Source organism: Rhinolophus sinicus, linkage group LG05 (assembly GCF_036562045.2).
Source record: "Rhinolophus sinicus isolate RSC01 linkage group LG05, ASM3656204v1, whole genome shotgun sequence".
NCBI lineage: Eukaryota > Metazoa > Chordata > Mammalia > Chiroptera > Rhinolophidae > Rhinolophus > Rhinolophus sinicus.
Window position 1 is genome coordinate 6,765,994 of NC_133755.1, and position 17,973 is coordinate 6,783,966.

The 17,973-nt window shown below is 47.8% G+C and overlaps 1 protein-coding gene across 13 annotated transcripts in view; it reads left to right on the forward strand.

Moving 5' to 3' along the window:
* LPIN1 (lipin 1) overlaps nt 1–17,973 on the forward strand; it is a 111,421-nt gene that overhangs the window by 88,778 nt on the left and 4,670 nt on the right. For 12 of the 13 annotated variants that reach the window (XM_019751161.2, XM_074331697.1, XM_074331698.1 and 9 more), the window contains 5 exons: nt 1,228–1,376; nt 1,869–1,955; nt 10,062–10,214; nt 15,383–15,497; nt 16,816–16,919. In XM_019751161.2, the coding sequence (XP_019606720.2) occupies nt 1,228–1,376; nt 1,869–1,955; nt 10,062–10,214; nt 15,383–15,497; nt 16,816–16,919 (608 nt within the window). Of the gene's footprint in view, nt 1–1,227; nt 1,377–1,868; nt 1,956–10,061; nt 10,215–15,382; nt 15,498–16,815; nt 16,924–17,973 lie in introns of those variants that run through there. The other variant, XM_074331703.1, reaches the window with a different exon arrangement.

A 17,973-nucleotide genomic window follows, 5' to 3' on the forward strand; every position in this document is an offset into this window, starting at 1 on the left:
TGTCCTGTTCTTCCCTTGTTTGTGGGCACTGGCCAAGGCACAGCCACCCAAATGTGTGACAGTGTCCCTTCTGCTCTCTGGCTCCCATTTGTACTTGCGGACACTTTTCTATCCCGGAGTGCCTGCTGCCCTCTGGCTACCCTCCTGTTGGTACCCATGTTTCCACCGCGACGTCGGCACCTGACCAGGCTGTCTCAGCATCATTTCCCCTTTGTCCTCTCTGATGCAGCCCTGGAGGTCCCTGTTTTCAAGTGTTGGTGGAAGGTAGCCTGATGGATCTAATTTATCCCGAGGTGTAAATGACTGATAGACCAAAAATCCTGTAGGGGTGTTGCCACTTTTAGAGAGAAGTTTGTTATTTCCTCAAATGCATTTCCTAAATCAAGCACTTGGGATGGGATTTAGAGAATTGCAGGTGGCAGGGCCCATGATGGTCACAATGACCTTTTTTGCGTGGGTGCACGACCTTGTTCCCTGGACCCTGTTTTTCATGAGCACTCAGTGAGCAAGGATCCCAGGCTTTGTCGTGATGGTGTTTAATGAGAAGAGATGACAGACAGCCCAGACACCCACGTAGGCCACGCACGCATCTCTGCAGCCCTGTGTGGCTGTGTGGCGAGTGGCTGCAACCAGCGGCACGGGGAGAGCTGGAGTGTGGCAGCATCTGGTGTGATTTCCCTGGGTCTAGACTACGTGTGTTTGGGCATGAGATGTGCCTGATAACCGAGACTGCTCGCCTTCAATTTGTGTCAGTATAAAAACCATTAAAAACGTGTCTACTTAGGGAAGGAAACATATTTCCGCACTTGGTTTAAATTTGTCTCCCCTGGCGTGGCCCTTCATATTAGTCACGGAGTAGTAAGTGTGACCTATTCTGAAACTATGGTTTATTTTGCTGAGTCTGCTAGCCTGTCACTTAACTCTTTCTGGTGATTCTCATCCAGAAATACGGGGTCAAAGTAGCGTTACCCTTGGAAGTAGGAGGCCGGTGAGGGAAGTGTGTGAGCTGCATTGCAAGTGCGTCTGCAAGGAGAGCTGGATCTCAGCTTGCCCAGAACCTGGAAAGAACCCTCCTCACGGAGAGCAAGATAGGGAAAGAAAGAACTGCACAGTGGCCCAGGGCAGTGATTTGAAAAAACAAAACTCCTAATCCTGCTCCTCATAGAAGCCAAGTATCTCTCCACCTGGGCCTTCCCCTTGAGAGGACACTGAGTTCATGTTTTTCAGAAAAGCTTAAAGTTGAAGAATGGCCCCAATGACGTGGTTTTCAGCGTCACCACACAGTATCAAGGCACGTGTCGCTGCGAGGGTACCATCTATTTGTGGAACTGGGACGATAAAGTTATCATTTCTGATATCGACGGGACAATCACCAGGTAGGTCCCGCTGACTTGGGGCTGTGGGACCCCTGGGCCTGGAGCCAGCGTTTCAGTCCTCTTTCTATGGCATCGTGGGGCTCATGCAGTTCAGTTTCTGTGCACTGGGGTTGCTCAAGGAGTCTTCGTTCCTTGAATCTGGCAGCTGCCCTTAGGGCTTGCTAGCTGTTTCCACCTGGGTGTCAGCTTCCGGTCTTGGTGCTCATGTGGACACTTCTGAAGGGCGTGCCTTTCTGGATGGCCCTTCACTTTGATTTAGCAAGTCAAGGGCTTGACACATGCTCAGTCTATTCGTGTATTAACGCATCCCTCTGTGAGCCTTCTCCTTTGATTACTTTAGTTTTGGGCTTTTTGTCCAGAAAGGAAGTTGTGGGTCTTGTTAGCATTTTGTTTTATGAGGCACTTATGATGCGTGAATTGGAATAGACTCCCCCGCACCCCCTTTTGTGATACCCTCTTTATGTTGTTCTTCCCACTTCTATCCTTATTTAGGTCAGATACTCTTGGCCACATTTTGCCCACCCTCGGGAAGGATTGGACCCACCAAGGCATAGCTAAGCTGTACCACAAAGTGAGCCAGTAAGTACAGGGCAGTGTGCCCACCCCCATGCTCTGCTGGTGCCCACGGCACTCTGCACCCAGAATCTTGACTGCTGGGGTGACTTACTGAGAGGGGTGCAAGGGTGGCAGTGGGGAGTCCTGAGCACACGGTGAATCCCACCAACTGCAAATCTTAATTCAATGCCAAGAGACAAGAAAGGAAGTGATAAATGAATCAAATGTTGATGGAGAGAGAAGGACGAGGCAGCGTCAGACGAGGGACTGAGGTTTATCTCATACAGAGGAAAGGCAAAGATAATCAGGTGGAGAAACTGTGGTCTCCTATATGCCAAGAGATTTATTTTATGCAAAAAAGGTGCAGATTTCAAGCAGGTTTTAGCTGTGGTGCCGGCCCTTTGGTCTGGGGGGCGGTCCGCTGAGTGGCCAAGACACAGGCCAGCAGCTGCTCTGGGGCCCACACCCCATCAGGGGGGACAGTAGATCTTAAGCTGCGATCTTTTGTTGGGCATATGTGTCACTTCGCTTACATCTTATAGTAATTCTGAAAAGCAAGTAATCAGTAATATCATTAGATGAGTGAAGTGAACTCAGAGAGTTAAAGTGATTTGTCTAAATTCCCATAACTGCTAACAGGCAGAACTCATTAAAACCCAAGTGCAAGTCCATTGCTTCTGCTCTAGTCTGTCTCCAGGTTCAGAGCCCACTGGGGCTGCCCGCCCACCCCTTACTGGCTTGTGCTTCGTCACACTGCCTTCAGCTTCCTGTGGACTAGAGTGAAAGCTTGGCCTCCCGTGCATCCTGTTCTCCAGCTGGCTGGAGCAGGGCGGTGCCTGAGGCTGACTCAGGACAGCCCCTCTTTGCTTGGGGAGGCAGGTGAGAAAGTTACCCAGCCGCTGAGTGACAGGATGGAAACCCAGGCCCGTGACTCGCAGCCTGATGCACTCACCTCTGGCCCAGGTCAGTGGTGGTGGTGGCGGCAGGGACTGCCTGTTGGGTGGCTGGCTGTGTGACAGGTGCTTGGGATGACAATGAAGTAGACACAGTCTCAGGCTGCCTGGATCTTAGGCTCTAGTGGGAGACAGATGGCTGGGGGCAGACCTTATATCCCGGTGGGGTCAAAGGCTTCAGATTTCTCAGATGCCCAGATCATTTGTGTGACCTTACCTTTCTAGATTTCATCTTTAAAAGTTACCAAATAATACATTCTTTAAAAAAAAAAAAAAAAGAGAAATAAGAAAAATGGAGAAATTTAAAAGTACAAAGGTCGTATCTTCTTCCTACTTTAGCGCCGAGCGAATCCACTCCCTACAAGTGGAACTACTGTGAACAGTTGGGTTCTGTCTTGCTGTACTTAAAGTTCATTTACACAGTCTCCCTGCCCCGACACACACGCGCTCACATTATTGAATAATGTGTCCTTAATGTTTCATTACATGTCAGGCTTCCCCCTTCTTGACTGCTGCACAATCTCTATGATCCGGATAAACTTTACTGTGTGTAACCAGCCCTCTGCTCATGACCGCGGCAGGCAGTGTGCAGTGTTTGCCACAATTTCCAACAGTGATGTACTAAGTGTTTACGTATCCTGTTTATTATGCACAATGAACATACAAATAAATAAAGATGGCGCACACACTTGGGACGGGCTGCTGTCAAGTACAATTGCTGGGCCAAGCGTGAGCACAGCTGAAGATAAGGTTTTGTCAGTGTCACCACATTACCCTCCGCACAGTCCCCTTGTCTGTGCTCTTGTACACAACCATGGGCTGACGTTTGTTCAGAAGGATTAATCCCCTGAGTTTTCAGTGACTTGCATGACACTGAAAATTGGATCTATTTTTGGTTGAAAGAAACCCTCCTGGGTCAGGTTGCTGAGTAGTTCGCAGCTTGATTCATTTTGATTTTGGGAAGATAAATCGATTCCTGTCTTTACTGTAACTTTATTTTAAAAAGGCACAGTTGCTTTCTTTTAGGGTGCTTATTTGATTACTGATGCTTATTTGATCACTGAATTCGTTGTGTGTCCTCAGCCAGCCAGACCAGTGATGCTCGGGCCCCTTGGAGCAGCGGCTCTAACCCCGTGCGGCTCCTCTCAGAGCATCTGCAGGAGGAGGTGCAAGCTCCGTGCTGTGGCTTTGGAAACCCAGCGGTTTTGGGTCCTCGCCCTCTGCTCGGTCCTCCTTTTCTGCTGCTGCTTCCGACACCTTCCTGCTCTGATCCAGGCCTGTGGCGGTCCCCACTCCATGCCTCATATTCCCATTGTCCTGCCTTTCCTCATATGATGGCCTCTGCTTGGCGTGCCTTTACCTCTGATTTTTGTCAGCTTGTAACGTCCAGCTCAGATGCTGCAGTCCTCACGAAGCCTTTGCAGTCCAGAATCCGCGACCCCGGGCAGCTCTCATCTCCTCCCCTGGCTTCACGGAGTCTTTTATTGACACCCAGGGGCTCGGCCTGGCTTGGTGGCCTTGGTCCCATCACGGAGTCCTAGCCCAGGCTGGACATGGTGAAAGGCTTCCACAGCTGGCGGCTGGCTGGAGTGCCTACCTGCCCTGGCAGTGTGTCACATGCCATCTCCTCTAAGGTCTTACGGGCAAAGACTGGGAGAAGTGCAGGGGCAAAGAACTGGTAAAGCATATTTTGCCGAGTGTAATTACTTGTTTGAATGTGGTCAGCCTGGGAGAAATTATCTGTCAGACCAATTATTATCTTGTTCGCAGAGAGGGTGTAAAGCTTGCTTGTTTATTGATTTTAAAAAGCTTACTTGGTTATTGACTAAAAAGAACTAGAGCAGATACAAATGGAAGATATACGAAACTCCCTCATGCTCAACTATATTCAGTAAGCAGAAGGAAAGGAAAGAAGGACATTTCCTAAAATATCTACATCGAGCCAGTGGATCTTTTGGGGACTAAATTTGAATAATAGTTGCTCTGATTTTCTACCTTACATGATATATATGAGATGTGATCACAAAACATGGTGAACTTTTAAATAAAAAAATTTATTACAGTAAAAGACACATTGCCGTTAACCTCCCTCAAAATACTCCCCCTTGCTTCGAACACACTAATCCCATCATTCTTGCCGCTTTCTGAAGCAGTTCTGGAAGTCTCTTTTGTGAGTGTCTTTACTTCGTCCTCCATCATGACAAAGCTCCGTGTCACACATGGCCTCTGGTACGGCAATTTCTGTCAAATAAAAACATTGCAATGTGTCCTCATCCACCTTATTCACCGGATCTGACACTGTGTGAATTCTGGCTCTTCCCCAAAGTCAAAATGACCATGAAAAATAAACAGTTCAGGACATCGAGGCAGCCACAACAGCACAACTAAAGAAACTCACGAAAGAGGACTTCCAGAACTGCTTCAGAAAGTGGCAAGAACGATGGGACAGGTGTGTCCGAAGTGAGGGGGGGAGTATTTTGAGGAGGGTTAATGGCAATGTGTCTTTTACTGTCATAATTTTTTTTATTTAAACATTTACTGTATTTTGTGAGCACGCCTCGTGTTTTTGTATTCATGTAACCAGAAATCAGCGTCTCCAAGACTTAGCGAGAATGAATGTGATCTGTGTTTCCATAGGTGGATGGGCTCATCTGTGGCCTAAGCTGTGTGCCCTTTGAAGCCAGGACACTGGAAATGATCATGAGTAGACGGTTAGGATCTTTTTCCTTCTCCGTCTCACAGCAGTCACTCCTTTCTTTCACCTCAGGTCCTCGTAGGTTATTGCTGTTGTCATGTGGTACGCAGGAGAGAGTCAGGGCCCCGACTGGAGGGGCAACAGCCGCTAGCTCAGCACAGACGCTGGAACCTCCTTCCCCAGTCGGAGCCTCGGTTTCCTCTTCTCTAAAATGAGGACATCAGGCTGGATCCCTTCAGGCACTGCTCGCCCCAAATGCTCTGCTCCGGGTTGTGCGGTTGAAGTCACTGTGTGTGTGTGTGTTGCTGGGTGTTGCTTTTCCCAGCCTCGCCTCGCTCAGAACCACAGGCTTTCGCTGACTGGTTGCACACCTGCTGTGCAGCGGGGCTGTCCGTGCTGGGTGCCTCTCCTTTCATGGAGTTTGTGGCGCATAGGAGGGCAGTTGTGTCCCCAAAACAAGGCGGTGGGGGGAGGTGTAAGGAGAAACGCAGATTTCATAGACATACATGGAGGAGAGATTAATTCTGGTTGGAGAGGTGAGGATTCAAGGAAGGTTTCAGTGAGACGGTGCTCGTGAGCTGAGCCTTGTCCAATGAGTAGGGTTTCGGGAGAGGCACGGTCACCACGGGGGGGAATAAGGAGTGACAGGAGGGGCCTGGGACATGACCAAGTATGTGGTGGGGTCATGAAAGGGAGGCTTAGGTGCAGAGGACGGGGCGGGTGTAGGTGAACCAGGAAAGTCGGCTGGCACCAGATGGCAGAGGCTGTGAGGCCAGCTGAGAGGAAGCCTGAGTCTGGCACAGCTTTCCTTCCTTGGGGCAGAGGGTGAGTTCCCTTCTAGGACTGCAGCGGGAGCTACAGAGGTTCCTTTTCTCTCCAACAGTGGCTCTCAGCTGAGGGCGAGTTTCCCTCCCTTGGGACACATGGCAATGTCTGGAGGCATTTTTGATTGTCATGAGTGGGGCGTGTGTGCCACTGGCACCTAGTGTGTGGAGGCCACGGATGCTGCTAAGTATCCCACAATGCAGCGTTACGGAGACGCCCCCCCAACAATTACTTATACCTTTGTCCAAAACATCAGTAGTTGAGAAACTCCAGTCTAGAAGTGTATCTTGGAAAATACTTCTAAAGGTAATCTTTTCAAACTATTTTAATATCTTTCTGGGCCAAGTGTTTGGACAGGGACGTAGAGACTGGGACAGAAGGAGAAGCCGTCTTTCCCAAGCCTGGATGTGGAAGGCTCTTCCTTTTTTGGTGTCTCCCCAGAGCCCTGCGTCAGTGGCTGACGCAGCAGAGGGACCAGCGCCATCCACGTGTGTGTTGCACCTCTGTTCTCGGGTGTCTGCTCACGCAGGTGCAGCCTTCCCACCCCGGGATTCCTTGTGTCCACCTTTGCTGTGTCACGTGTCATCGTTGGTTTCCTCTCGGCGCTCTCTGTCCCCACAGGGCAGTATGTGCTGATCCCCCGTGCACCGCCAACCCAGCCCAGGGCCTGATGCGGGAGTGCCTGGCGGGTGTGTCTTGGTGGGTGGAGCGTGTCCTGCCACTGCCGCCCTTCTGAGCAGGGCCTCTTACCATGAGGAACACCACTGAGAGTCAGCTGTGGCAACTTGGTGCTACCTGAGCATTTAATGGGAGCACTTGGTATTTCCGACAGCTTTCATGGGGTCAAAGGTCCGGAAAGGTAACCCCAGCTGCCACCAACAAGCATGTCCCCCTGATAGTCCTAGAGCTGATTTTCCAGCTGAGTTTAGTAATGGCCTTAGGAGCAGAACACTTGTGTGGTGAGAATAACGCGGTGGCATGGTCAGACCAGGAAAGGTATTTGCAAAGTGAGTTCTGAATAAAATCAGCATCGCAGAGCCTGCAGGTGGCAGCTTTTTGGCTTTGATGTGAAGAGCTATATACAGAAATAGTGATTTCTTTTTTTAAAGATTATATTAATTAGACAGCTTAGATTCAAAGATGTTTAATTAAAAAAGATTGCTTGATTTTCAGATGCATTCCTGTATTCCAAACAAGCTGACATTTCTAGATTATCTTTGTCTTAAAACTTTCCTGTTTCTTGTTTTAAAGAACATGTTATTGAGCCAGTCGTTTGGTCAGCATAAGATATTCATGGAGAAGCAAGAAGTCGGATGGGAAGAGGGTAGTTTGTACTCGCTCATTCAGCAAGTAGTTACTGAGTGTCTACTGCACGACACACAGTGTTTTGGGCATTGGGGTTACAGCAAGGAATGAGACTGGGTCCCCACTCTCAGGGAATGTGCGGATTAATGAGACATACCTTTAAATAAGGGACCACAAGGTAATATCAGTGATTAGTGCCATGGGGAAAAAGAAACAGAGCGAGGGGTGAGGGTGAGGGAGGGTGTGTTTTATTACATAGAGGGACAATGGAAGGGCCCCCTGAGGAGGTGCTGTCTGAGCAGAGACCTGGATGAGGTGAGGGCGTGAGGGAGCCCTGATGGTCTGGGGGAAGAGTGTTCAGGCAGCGGAACCAGAACGTGCAGCTGCCCAGCGCAGGGACGAGCGTGGAGTTGGAGGAGCAGTAAGGACACGGTGTGGGGAGCCGGGTGCCGGGGAGCCCCTGGGGTTGAGAGAAAAGCAGGGACCAGGTCTCACTGGCCTTCCTCGTAGCTCATGGCAAAGACTTTGGATTATCCCTGAGAGCGATGGCAAGACTCTGGAGGTGTTTAGAGGAGGATCGGAATACGTTTTAGACTCTTAAGTTTTCTTTCTGTGTGGAGGCTTGATGAGGGGGCAGGGCGAGGTTCAGGCTGTGGCAGGAATGGAGGTGAGAGTCGCCACACGGCTGCCCCTACTTCAGACGCCAGTCGTAACTAGCAGGTCCCCAGCTCACCCACACTTCTGCCCAACGTGGCTACAGATCGGGGTTCCCACAACCCCCTCCTCAGGTTTGATAATTTGCTTTGATGGCTGTTTAGGGAAACACATTTACTGGTTTATTAGAAAGGATACAAAGGAACAGACAGGTGAAGAGGTACATAGGGAGAGGTCAGGAAGGGTCCTGCCCCCCTGGAGTTGGGGTGTACGACCTTCTCAGCACGTGGATCCATTCACCAACCAGGAAGCTCTCTGAACCCCAGTGTTTAGGGGTTTTATGGAGGCTTCACTATTTAAGCACAATTGAATAAATTACTGGCCATTGGTGATTGAACTCAGTCTCCAACCCCTCGCCCCTCCCCAGAATTTGGGGGGGTGGGGCTGAAAGTTGCAGACCTCTAATTGCATGGCTTTTTTTCACCTGGCAACAAACCCCCATCCTTCTTGAGTCACCTCGTTAGCATAAACTCAGGTATGGATGAAAGGGGCTTGTTATGAATAATGGAAAGATGCTCTTATTCGCGCGATCAGCAAAGTCCAAGGGTTTTAGAAGCTCTGTGCCAGGAACCGGGGATGAAGACCAAATATACATTGATTACATCATGGTATCACATGTGTTTACCACTGCCTCCGTTTAGACATGGCATTTAAAGCCACAAAAGTGGGTGAGATCCTCTCGGGAGTGAGAGTGGTGAGAAGCAATGAGGCCATAGGACCCCTGAACACTTGGACATTTAAGAGGCTGGGAAGAGCCACATTTAGAGCCACAGGGACTTGTCTGGGAAGAAACAGCTAGTGAGGAGGTGTGAACCAGGAGATTGTGGGGTCCTGGAAGCCAGGGGAAGAAGGGGTTGTGAAGGGAGGAATATTGACGACCTGCCTGCGTCAGATGCTACCGGGAAGTCTGTTCACGGGAGAATTGAGAAGCCGTGCCTGGATTTGGCAAGGTGGCAAGATCACAGGTGATCTTGACAACAGGGGCAGTGAGATGGGAACGAGAGAGAGAAAACTGAGTGAGGAGGCAGTCAGCGCAGATTCACAGCTCTTTGAAAGAATTTTGCTACAAAGGGGAACAGAGAAATGGGATTCGACCTGGAGAGGTAAAACCGAAGGAGAGCTTTTTGATGGTGGTTTTTGCGTGGGTTATTTTTAGGCTGAGATGAGAGAGGTCAGAGTACATTTATGTGCCAACAGGAATTATTGAATGAAGGGGGGATTTGATGGTGAGTGTGAATGTGTGTGTGTGTGTGTGGGGCGGGTAAGGATGGGCTCAGAGCTGGCACGAGGTCTGAATTGGCAGGTGACACGGGCCTGGTGCACAGGTAGTGAGTCTGAGCAGCACAGGTACAGGCAGCTGGGCCGGTTTGATGCATCAAAGCTGTAGTTTCCCTAGTGGTAAAGCAGGGGGAACGTAACTAACATATTCCGAGGATGAAGCCGAGTGAGCGTTGTGAACTGCTTGGTAAGTGACAGCGACACGCATTCCCAATCACATTTTCTAGAATGTGGCCTCTCACGTACGAGGGAACTTGCCCCAGTTCTGTTCTTCATGAAGCAGATGCAGATCAGGGTTTGTGAATGCACACAGGGTCCCTTTTGTGAGGCCATTAAATGTGAACGTTTTGTCTCTTTCAGAAACGGATATAAGTTTCTCTACTGTTCAGCGCGTGCCATCGGGATGGCAGACATGACGAGGGGCTACCTGCACTGGGTCAACGAGAGGGGGACCGTGCTGCCACAGGGGCCCCTGCTCCTGAGCCCCAGCAGCCTGTTCTCCGCCTTGCACAGGTAGGGCGCTCGGCTTGTCCACGCTCGCCCCGGATCTGCGGCCGGTCAGGCCCGCTCTCTTCCAACCTGGAGGTTTCGCAAGAAGCCTCTTAACTGGTCTTCCCCACCGACGTCCCCACTTCTTAGTGGGCACCGGAAAAATTGTCGTAAAATGCGGGTCTAACCCTGTCTGCACCCGTCACGGGCCCGTCGTGGTTCTCCAGACAGCGTCCAGATCGGTCAGCTCGGCATCCCGTGACGTCATGACCTGCCCTGCCCTCCCATCCAGTCTCACTTCTCTCCAGTTTCTAGAACTCTGTTGTGTCCAACTCTCTCCAGAGTGATAGTCTCACCTTTGAGGCTTAGCACGAGCTGCTGCCCTTTTGTGGGTGGCCGCCCCTCCCTCTTCCTGCGTTGCCTGGCTGGGTCTGAAAGAATCGACTTGCATCCCGTCTAATAGGGGACCTAGGCTGGGTTACGCAGCCCTTCTAGCAGCCGCCCCCGCCCCCCTGGCCTGGGACTCCCATGATACTAGTCCATTCTGGGAGTCCTGGTCACACTGTTGATTGTCACGGACCACTAACAGGCCACTGGCCAGTGTCCGATTACAGGCTTCCCTTCATCCCCTTGGCTGCACCGAGGTAACCAAGCCAGACTCGGGCCTCCTGGAGTGGGGGAGGGGAGCTCCGGGCTTCCCTGCAGCTGTGGGGGGTGGGGGGGGTGGAGCCCAGGGCAGCCCCAGACGCTCTCAGAGCACAGTGTACTGTGTCACAACAGGACGGTGGTGCAGCCAGAGGCTGGTAACTCTCCTATAGCTGTGTCTTGAACATTCAATGAAAAGCTTTGTCATGATTTTGCCTCAGCAGAGGACCAGATTAGCGGCTTGTTGCTGCTAGCCATGCAAATAGTGCAAACATCCAGATGGGCCCAAACGCCATGCTGATTGCTCTTGAGTATTTTGCCTCAGCTCTAGAGCTACACTTTTGTCGTGCGGGAGACCCTGCTCGCTGCGCCATTTGTTGTGCAGGGAAGCCTGTGGGGTCTCTGGTCCAGCTCCCCACATAACGCAGGATACAGTGAGGCCAAAAAGGAACACCCAGGGAGCCATAGGTAGGGGAGTCATACCACTGTATTCTCTCTGGCGGCACTATACTCTCAATGGAGGCTGGATCCACACTGTCTGCAACCAGCCATCCTAACTGCAATCCGTGCTTGCCAGCCCAGCCACCATCTTCTTGCTAGCCCCCATTCTTCTTCTTTCTGCTAGCGTAGCCACAGCAGTTATATTAGTGGCCAATGGCTCACTGGTTACAGCTGATGCCCAACTAGCCACAGCTGATGGCCATGCAATCACAGTTGATGGCCATTTACTACCTGAGCCAGCACCTGTCTATGTGAGGCCGAGAGCCTGGAAACTTCTTTCTGGGGCTCTGCCCCCACAACTTTCCATCACAGCTTTCTTTTGTGTGAGTAGTGGTTTGTTTTTGTTTTCCTGTAGAAAAAGATCTCACATTGAAACGTACACATTCTGCGGAGAAAATTCAGGTTAAAACTATGGGTGCCATAGTGTATTTCAAGTCCTAAGAGCTGTGATGACTGTAGATCTCAATAGAAATCCTAATATTTTAATGAGATGTCCCTGAGTTGTGTCTACAGTTTGCAACAAGCTTCTGAGTAGCATGTTTTACATACTATGGCTTGGCTAGGCAAAGTAAAAGATGACATTTTTACTGTCCTACCACTAAATACGATTGAAGGTGATCCTTTTTGGTTTTTCCTTATTTAAGTCTATTTGTCCAAGATCTGTTACTTTTTCCTTGTGAGCAATTATTTAAAAACAGAAAGTTAAAGCTCTCGGGAGCTGGAGGTGCTCCTATGGCCGTGGCACAGCTTGTTCCTTCCTAGCAGTGCATTCTAGCCAGCACCGTTCTGTGTGCAGCTGTCCTGCAGGTTTTCTAGAATTAATGGGTAAGTGCCGTGAGCACGGGTAACCTTCCCTAGCAAGAGACTTTAACTGGGTACAGCTCTGACTATGCTGCCTGGGTTTAAACTGGAACAAACGAGAAGTGTGGTGGGCGGATGTGGGTGGAGCACAGGCGGCAGAAATAAGCTCTCAGCATGGGGTACAGAGAGGGTTCTGTGGTGGGGCCCCGGGGCCCCGCGTGCTGACGCTGTTGGCGACTAATTACTGGTGTGACAAGCAGGTGCTACCCGTTCCAGTTCCCGGGTCTGTTTCTTTAACTGCTAGATGACAGGGTTGGATTAGAGGATCTCCATGGTTCTTTCAGGACTAAAGTACTATGATTCTAGGAAATACGTCTGAAGAAGTTGAGAGAATCTACTATTTCACACACCTAATCTTTTGGTTCACGAGCTTCTCCTGTTGATGTAGAAATTGGCTTTGAGTCGTGTGATTTTTTTTTTTTTTTAGTTACCTGCCCTGTGTGGTTGTGGTGACAGAGCTCTTCAGATCATTTTCACTAACACTCTATTAGCACAATGCACATTCCTAATAAGTGTGGCTCCCCTCTCATGAGGAAGGGGTGTCACTGATGAGAGATAGACAGACAGGGTTACACAGATTAACTTTTGTTAATTCTCATGACTCTGAGTTACTGGACGGATTTGAACTTCCAGAGTTAGTTAGGCAGTAACTGTGTGTGTGTGTGTGTGTGTGTGTGTGTGTGTGTGTGTGTGTAAGAGAGAGAGAGAGAGATTGAAGCAGGAAGTTGATTTTATATGATTTCCCCCCAGTGGACTGAACTTTGAGACTTAAAAATCATACGATCGTTGCTAAGAAAGTAGATCTTAAAAGTTCTCATCACAAGAAAAACAAGTGATAGCTGAGTGCGGTGATGGATGTAAGCTAGACTTACCGTGGTGATCATTTTGCAGATATACACTTAGCAAGTCATTGATGGCGTTCACCTGAAACTAATGTTATATGTCAATTATGTCTTAGTAAAAAAAATAATACAGTCACTCACACACTTATAAGAGTCCTGAGATTAAAATGTAAGGCCCTTAGTCTTAAAGAGGGCTCTGGAGTCCACAGAAGTCAGTGCAGAGCCAGGACAGGCCATTGGGTCTTTCAACGCTCAGTTTGGTGCTCTGTCATCATTGTCACCATTACCATCACCATCACCATCATCTTCTACATTACGTTCTGAGTGGGTACAGAGAATATTTCTCAAATATATGCGAGGTATAAAGGATAACCAAACAGTGAGCACCAGCGACCCATAGCCCAGTAAGAGCTAAAGGCCATGTCATTACACTGAAGTCCCAGTTGCTCCCATCCCCGCCCCCTCGGGGTCATGGTAACCGTTATCCCTGAATCTTGTGTGAATCATCCCTTGCTTTTCTTAATAGTTTTATCACACATATTTGTAATCCTAACCAATATGTTTAATTGTGCACACTCGGGGACTTCATATAGACAATTCGTATATTCTCCTGAAGCTTGCCCTTTTCACTCAATATTACGTTCCCAAGATTGCTGAGTGCCCCTGTTAACTCATTCATTTTGGCTTCTGGGTAGTATCCTGACGTACAGACCCTCCACAGTTCATTTGTCCTTTGTACTGTCAATGGGGACTTGAGTCATTTCCAGGTTTTTGCTATTAAAAGCAGTGCTTCCTGTGTGTGTCCTCTGGAGACACATGTGATAGTTGCTCCAAGCTACACACTTAGGAGTGAAATTTCTAGGCCACGGAGCATACATGTATTCAGCTTTATTAGGTCATTCCAAGCTGTTTTCCAGAGAAGCTGAACCACTTTGTGCCTCGACAGCGTATGCAACTGTTCCACTTGCTCTGCTTTCTTGCCTACATGTTGTCAGCTGTTTACATTTTTGCTAGTCTGGTGGGTATGAAATGTCTCTCTCTTCATACGTTTACTGGCCATTGGGGCTTCATTTTCTGTGAAGCACTTGCTCAGATCTTTCCTCCATTTTTCTTTTTGATTTGTAAGAGTGCGTTATAGATTCTATATATGGAGCTTTTGTTAGGAGTGCTGCAAATGTCTTTCCCCAGTTTATGGCTTTGATGAACATAAATTCTTGGTTTCGTGTAGTTGAACATATCATCGCCACTATAGTTTGTGCTTGATGTGTGTCTGTGTGTATTAAAAAAGGCTTCCCTGGGGGTGGCCGGATGGCTCAGTTGGTTAGAGCGTAGTGCTCATAACACCAAGGTGGCCAGTTCGATTCCCACATGGGCCAGTGAGCTGCACCCTCCACAACTAGATTGAAAACAACGACTTGACTTGGAGCTGATGGGTCCTGGAAAAACACATTGTTCCTAATATTCTCCAATAAAAAAAAAGTCTTCTCTGACCTGTGGGCATAAAGATAGTCTCCTACCTTTTCTCTAAAGGTGTTGCTTTTCGCAGTGAGACCAATAATCCACTGGAATTGATTTTTGTACATAAAGTACAGGAGGGGGTCCATTTCCTTTTTTTTTCTTTCTCCTTATAGGGACATTCAGTTGTCCCAACACCAGTCACTGAAAAGACTGCCCTTTCCCCCTGCTTTGAATTGTCACTGTGGTCATTCATCAAGTGTCTGTAAATGTGTGTTTCTGCTTCTCGCCTTTGCTCTTCTATGTAGCCATTAGAAGCAAGTTCCATGAAAATATACAGACAAAAGCCTGTTGAGAGTTTGATTGAAATTACAATAGATCAATTTAGGGAGAATTAGTATCTCCTTGTAATATCGAATCTTCCAGTTCAATTATACGGTGAGCTTCTTCATTTATTTAGGTCTTCTCTACTATATTTTAATTCAGTTTTTTTTAATTATTTAGAATTTTTACACTGACATTCCTGAACAAGACTTTGCTTATATTTTTCTTCATGTCTTGATTTTGAGGTTATGCTAGCCTCATATAGCGAGCTTGGGGCTGTTCTCTCTTTTTCTATGCTCTAGAGTTCTTTCTTCTTTGGGTGGCTGGGGCACGTCTCAGGTGCAATCCCTTGACTTCAGTATTTTCTTTGTGCGAAGATTTGCAAGTCCGATTCCCTTTCTGTTTAGAGCTCTTCGGGGCCAGCTGAGCTGACTTATGTATATTTAACCTCTGAAGAGATGAGTGTTTTTAGTGTCATAGCATCTTCGAGAGTTAAAAATAGTTTGATGCTAATGAAGCTTATTCTCTCATGCTGACCCATTATTTATTTGTTTGTTTTAACAGAGAAGTGATTGAAAAGAAGCCAGAAAAGTTTAAAGTACAGTGTTTGACAGACATCAAGAACCTGTTTTTTCCAAATACAGAACCTTTTTATGCTGCTTTTGGAAACCGACCGGCTGTAAGTAGTCGATGGGGTATCTGAGAGCTCTGGGAAGTCCTGTCTTTTTTGACAGCAGTCATCTGAAGGGCTGGCCTGGATTATGTGAAGCCAGACTCTTAGTCCTACTGGAAAGAGCTGGTTAAGGGCCGTTTGCCTACGTCTAAAGGCAAGAGGATGGTAAATCATTTCATGCCCTCTAGCTTTCTTTGAAGGTTGGTTAGTGAGTTTTAGTTTGAAGCATGAAATGTGGGCCTAAGAACATCAAATTCTAAATTACTTGCTAAATTAGTAAAAAAACAACACTAAATAGGATTATACCCTTCCAACCAGGAAGGATCCTCAAAGCCAATCCTTAGCACAGTGGTGAATTGAGTGTTGCAAGTTTTAAGAGTACAGTCGTACCCCCTTATCCATAGTTTTGCTTTCTGTGGTTTCAGTTACCTCTGGTCAACCACAGTCTGGAAATATTAAATGGAAAATTCCAGAAATAAACAATTCATACATTTTTAAATTGTGCGTGGTTCTGAGTAGTGTGATGAAACCTCACGAAGGCCCACTCTGCCCCACCCAGGACCAGTCATCCCTTTGTGCGACGTCCTCACTGTAGACGCTACCCGCCTGTTAGTCACTTAGTAGCCCTCTCGCTGGGTCATTAGATCACTGTTGAGGTATCACAGGGCTTGTGTTCAAGTTACCCTTATTTTACTTAATAACGCCTCATTCACATAACTTTTATTACAGTATATTGTTATAATTGTTCTATTTTATTATTGCTTATGGTTATTAATCTCCTCCTGTGCCTAATTTATAAATTAAACTTTATCATAAGTATGTATGTATAGGAAGAAAAATAGCATATATAGGGATTTGATACTATCCGCAATTTCAGGCACCCACAGGGGATCTTGGAACGTATCCCCGGTGGATGAGGGCGGACCACTGTATTGTTTCATATGGTAAAAGAAATGCTTGGAGGTTGTGTGTGTTCCGCCCCAATTTGCTGGAAAGTTCAGTGTTCTGGAGAATAGAGTTCGGTGCTAACTTCCCAGTAAGAAAATTTTCCTAGTTCTTCCCAGTAAGAAAATGTTAGGACTGCAGGGGGTATGACGGGTGGTCCATTTTTAAATTCCATTCCTGAATAAACAAAGTGGGGCCCAGAAGGGAAAACTAATTTAATATTAATAGTTTCACATCCAGAGATATTCTTTCTCTACACTAGCTGGTTGATGAAAATTAGTTCTGGTTAATGAGAATTTTGTACTATCATCAAATCCAAAATATCATGGATTTGTATTTACAACAAACTCTTTTTTTCCTAACACCTTACCAAACACAGGACGTGTATTCGTACAAGCAAGTGGGAGTGTCTTTGAACAGAATATTCACTGTCAATCCCAAAGGAGAGCTCGTGCAGGAGCACGCGAAGACCAACATCTCCTCGTGAGTACCCCCAGCATTCCGTGTGATTACTGCGTCCTCAGCACCGTGTCACCACAAGCTTAATCTCGGAACGCTCTGCTGCTGTTTGCAGTATAACTTTTGGTCCTCTGTTGCCTATATTTTAATTTTCAATTCTTACAAGGAAACCATATTTTAACTCTTCCTACTTTGTCCAAAATTTAATTTTTGGACAATCTGGATTAAATCAGATCCCGTCTGGGTCAAAAATTTAAACTAGTGGTTACATTCTGCTACAGAGTTGGAATTGAATGAATTTGAAAACTAGTAGTTTCAATTTGCCAAGTTAGGTTTGAAAGCCTAGAATGCGAATTAAAAATATATCTAAATTGAAATATCATGTCAGGCTGTATTTAAAGATGAGGAACTGTATATCCCTTCACATCCTGGCCTGTAATAATAATCTCACCGAAGCATTGCTGTGTAATTGTAAGAATTCCTTACATAGTTTTGGTCGCAGCCCAGTTTCTTGGAGGCAGGGGGCTGAAATGGGTGACTGCTTGTAATGAGGTGTCCTGGTTGGCTGTAGAATCTCTTTTGGACCTTGATGTATCTCACTTTGGGTTCCTAACTTCTTACAAGGGAGAGTGTTTTCCCATCCCATGTGTTGGGAGCTTTGCCCCCTGGGTGACATCAGGCAGACAGGCATCCCCCTGCCTTGTTCATTACAGAGGCTGTCCCTCTTTTGGCCCGATCTGTGCAGACCCAGATAACAGCTTCTGGCCCCGGTGACCCCAGGGGGCCTGCTGGAGCCTCTGTCAGGTGGAAGAGTTGGAATGGGCGAGCCTGGGTCTCCTCCAGGTGTCTCCTGTGGCTTCAGGTAGATTAGAGATCTAGGTTCCCCAGAGCAGATTGTCACTTTGAAGGTGCTCCTGGTGTGAGCTGGAGTCTAAGCCAGGTTAATCAGGGCAGCCCTAGAAGAGCAGCGGCAGGGGACCGACCCCTTTCTCAGCCCTTTCCTAGTAGTTTCTTCTTCCTCCCAAGTGCTAAGTGGTCGCCCCTGCCAACATCACAGTTCCCCGTCCCCCCTCATTCC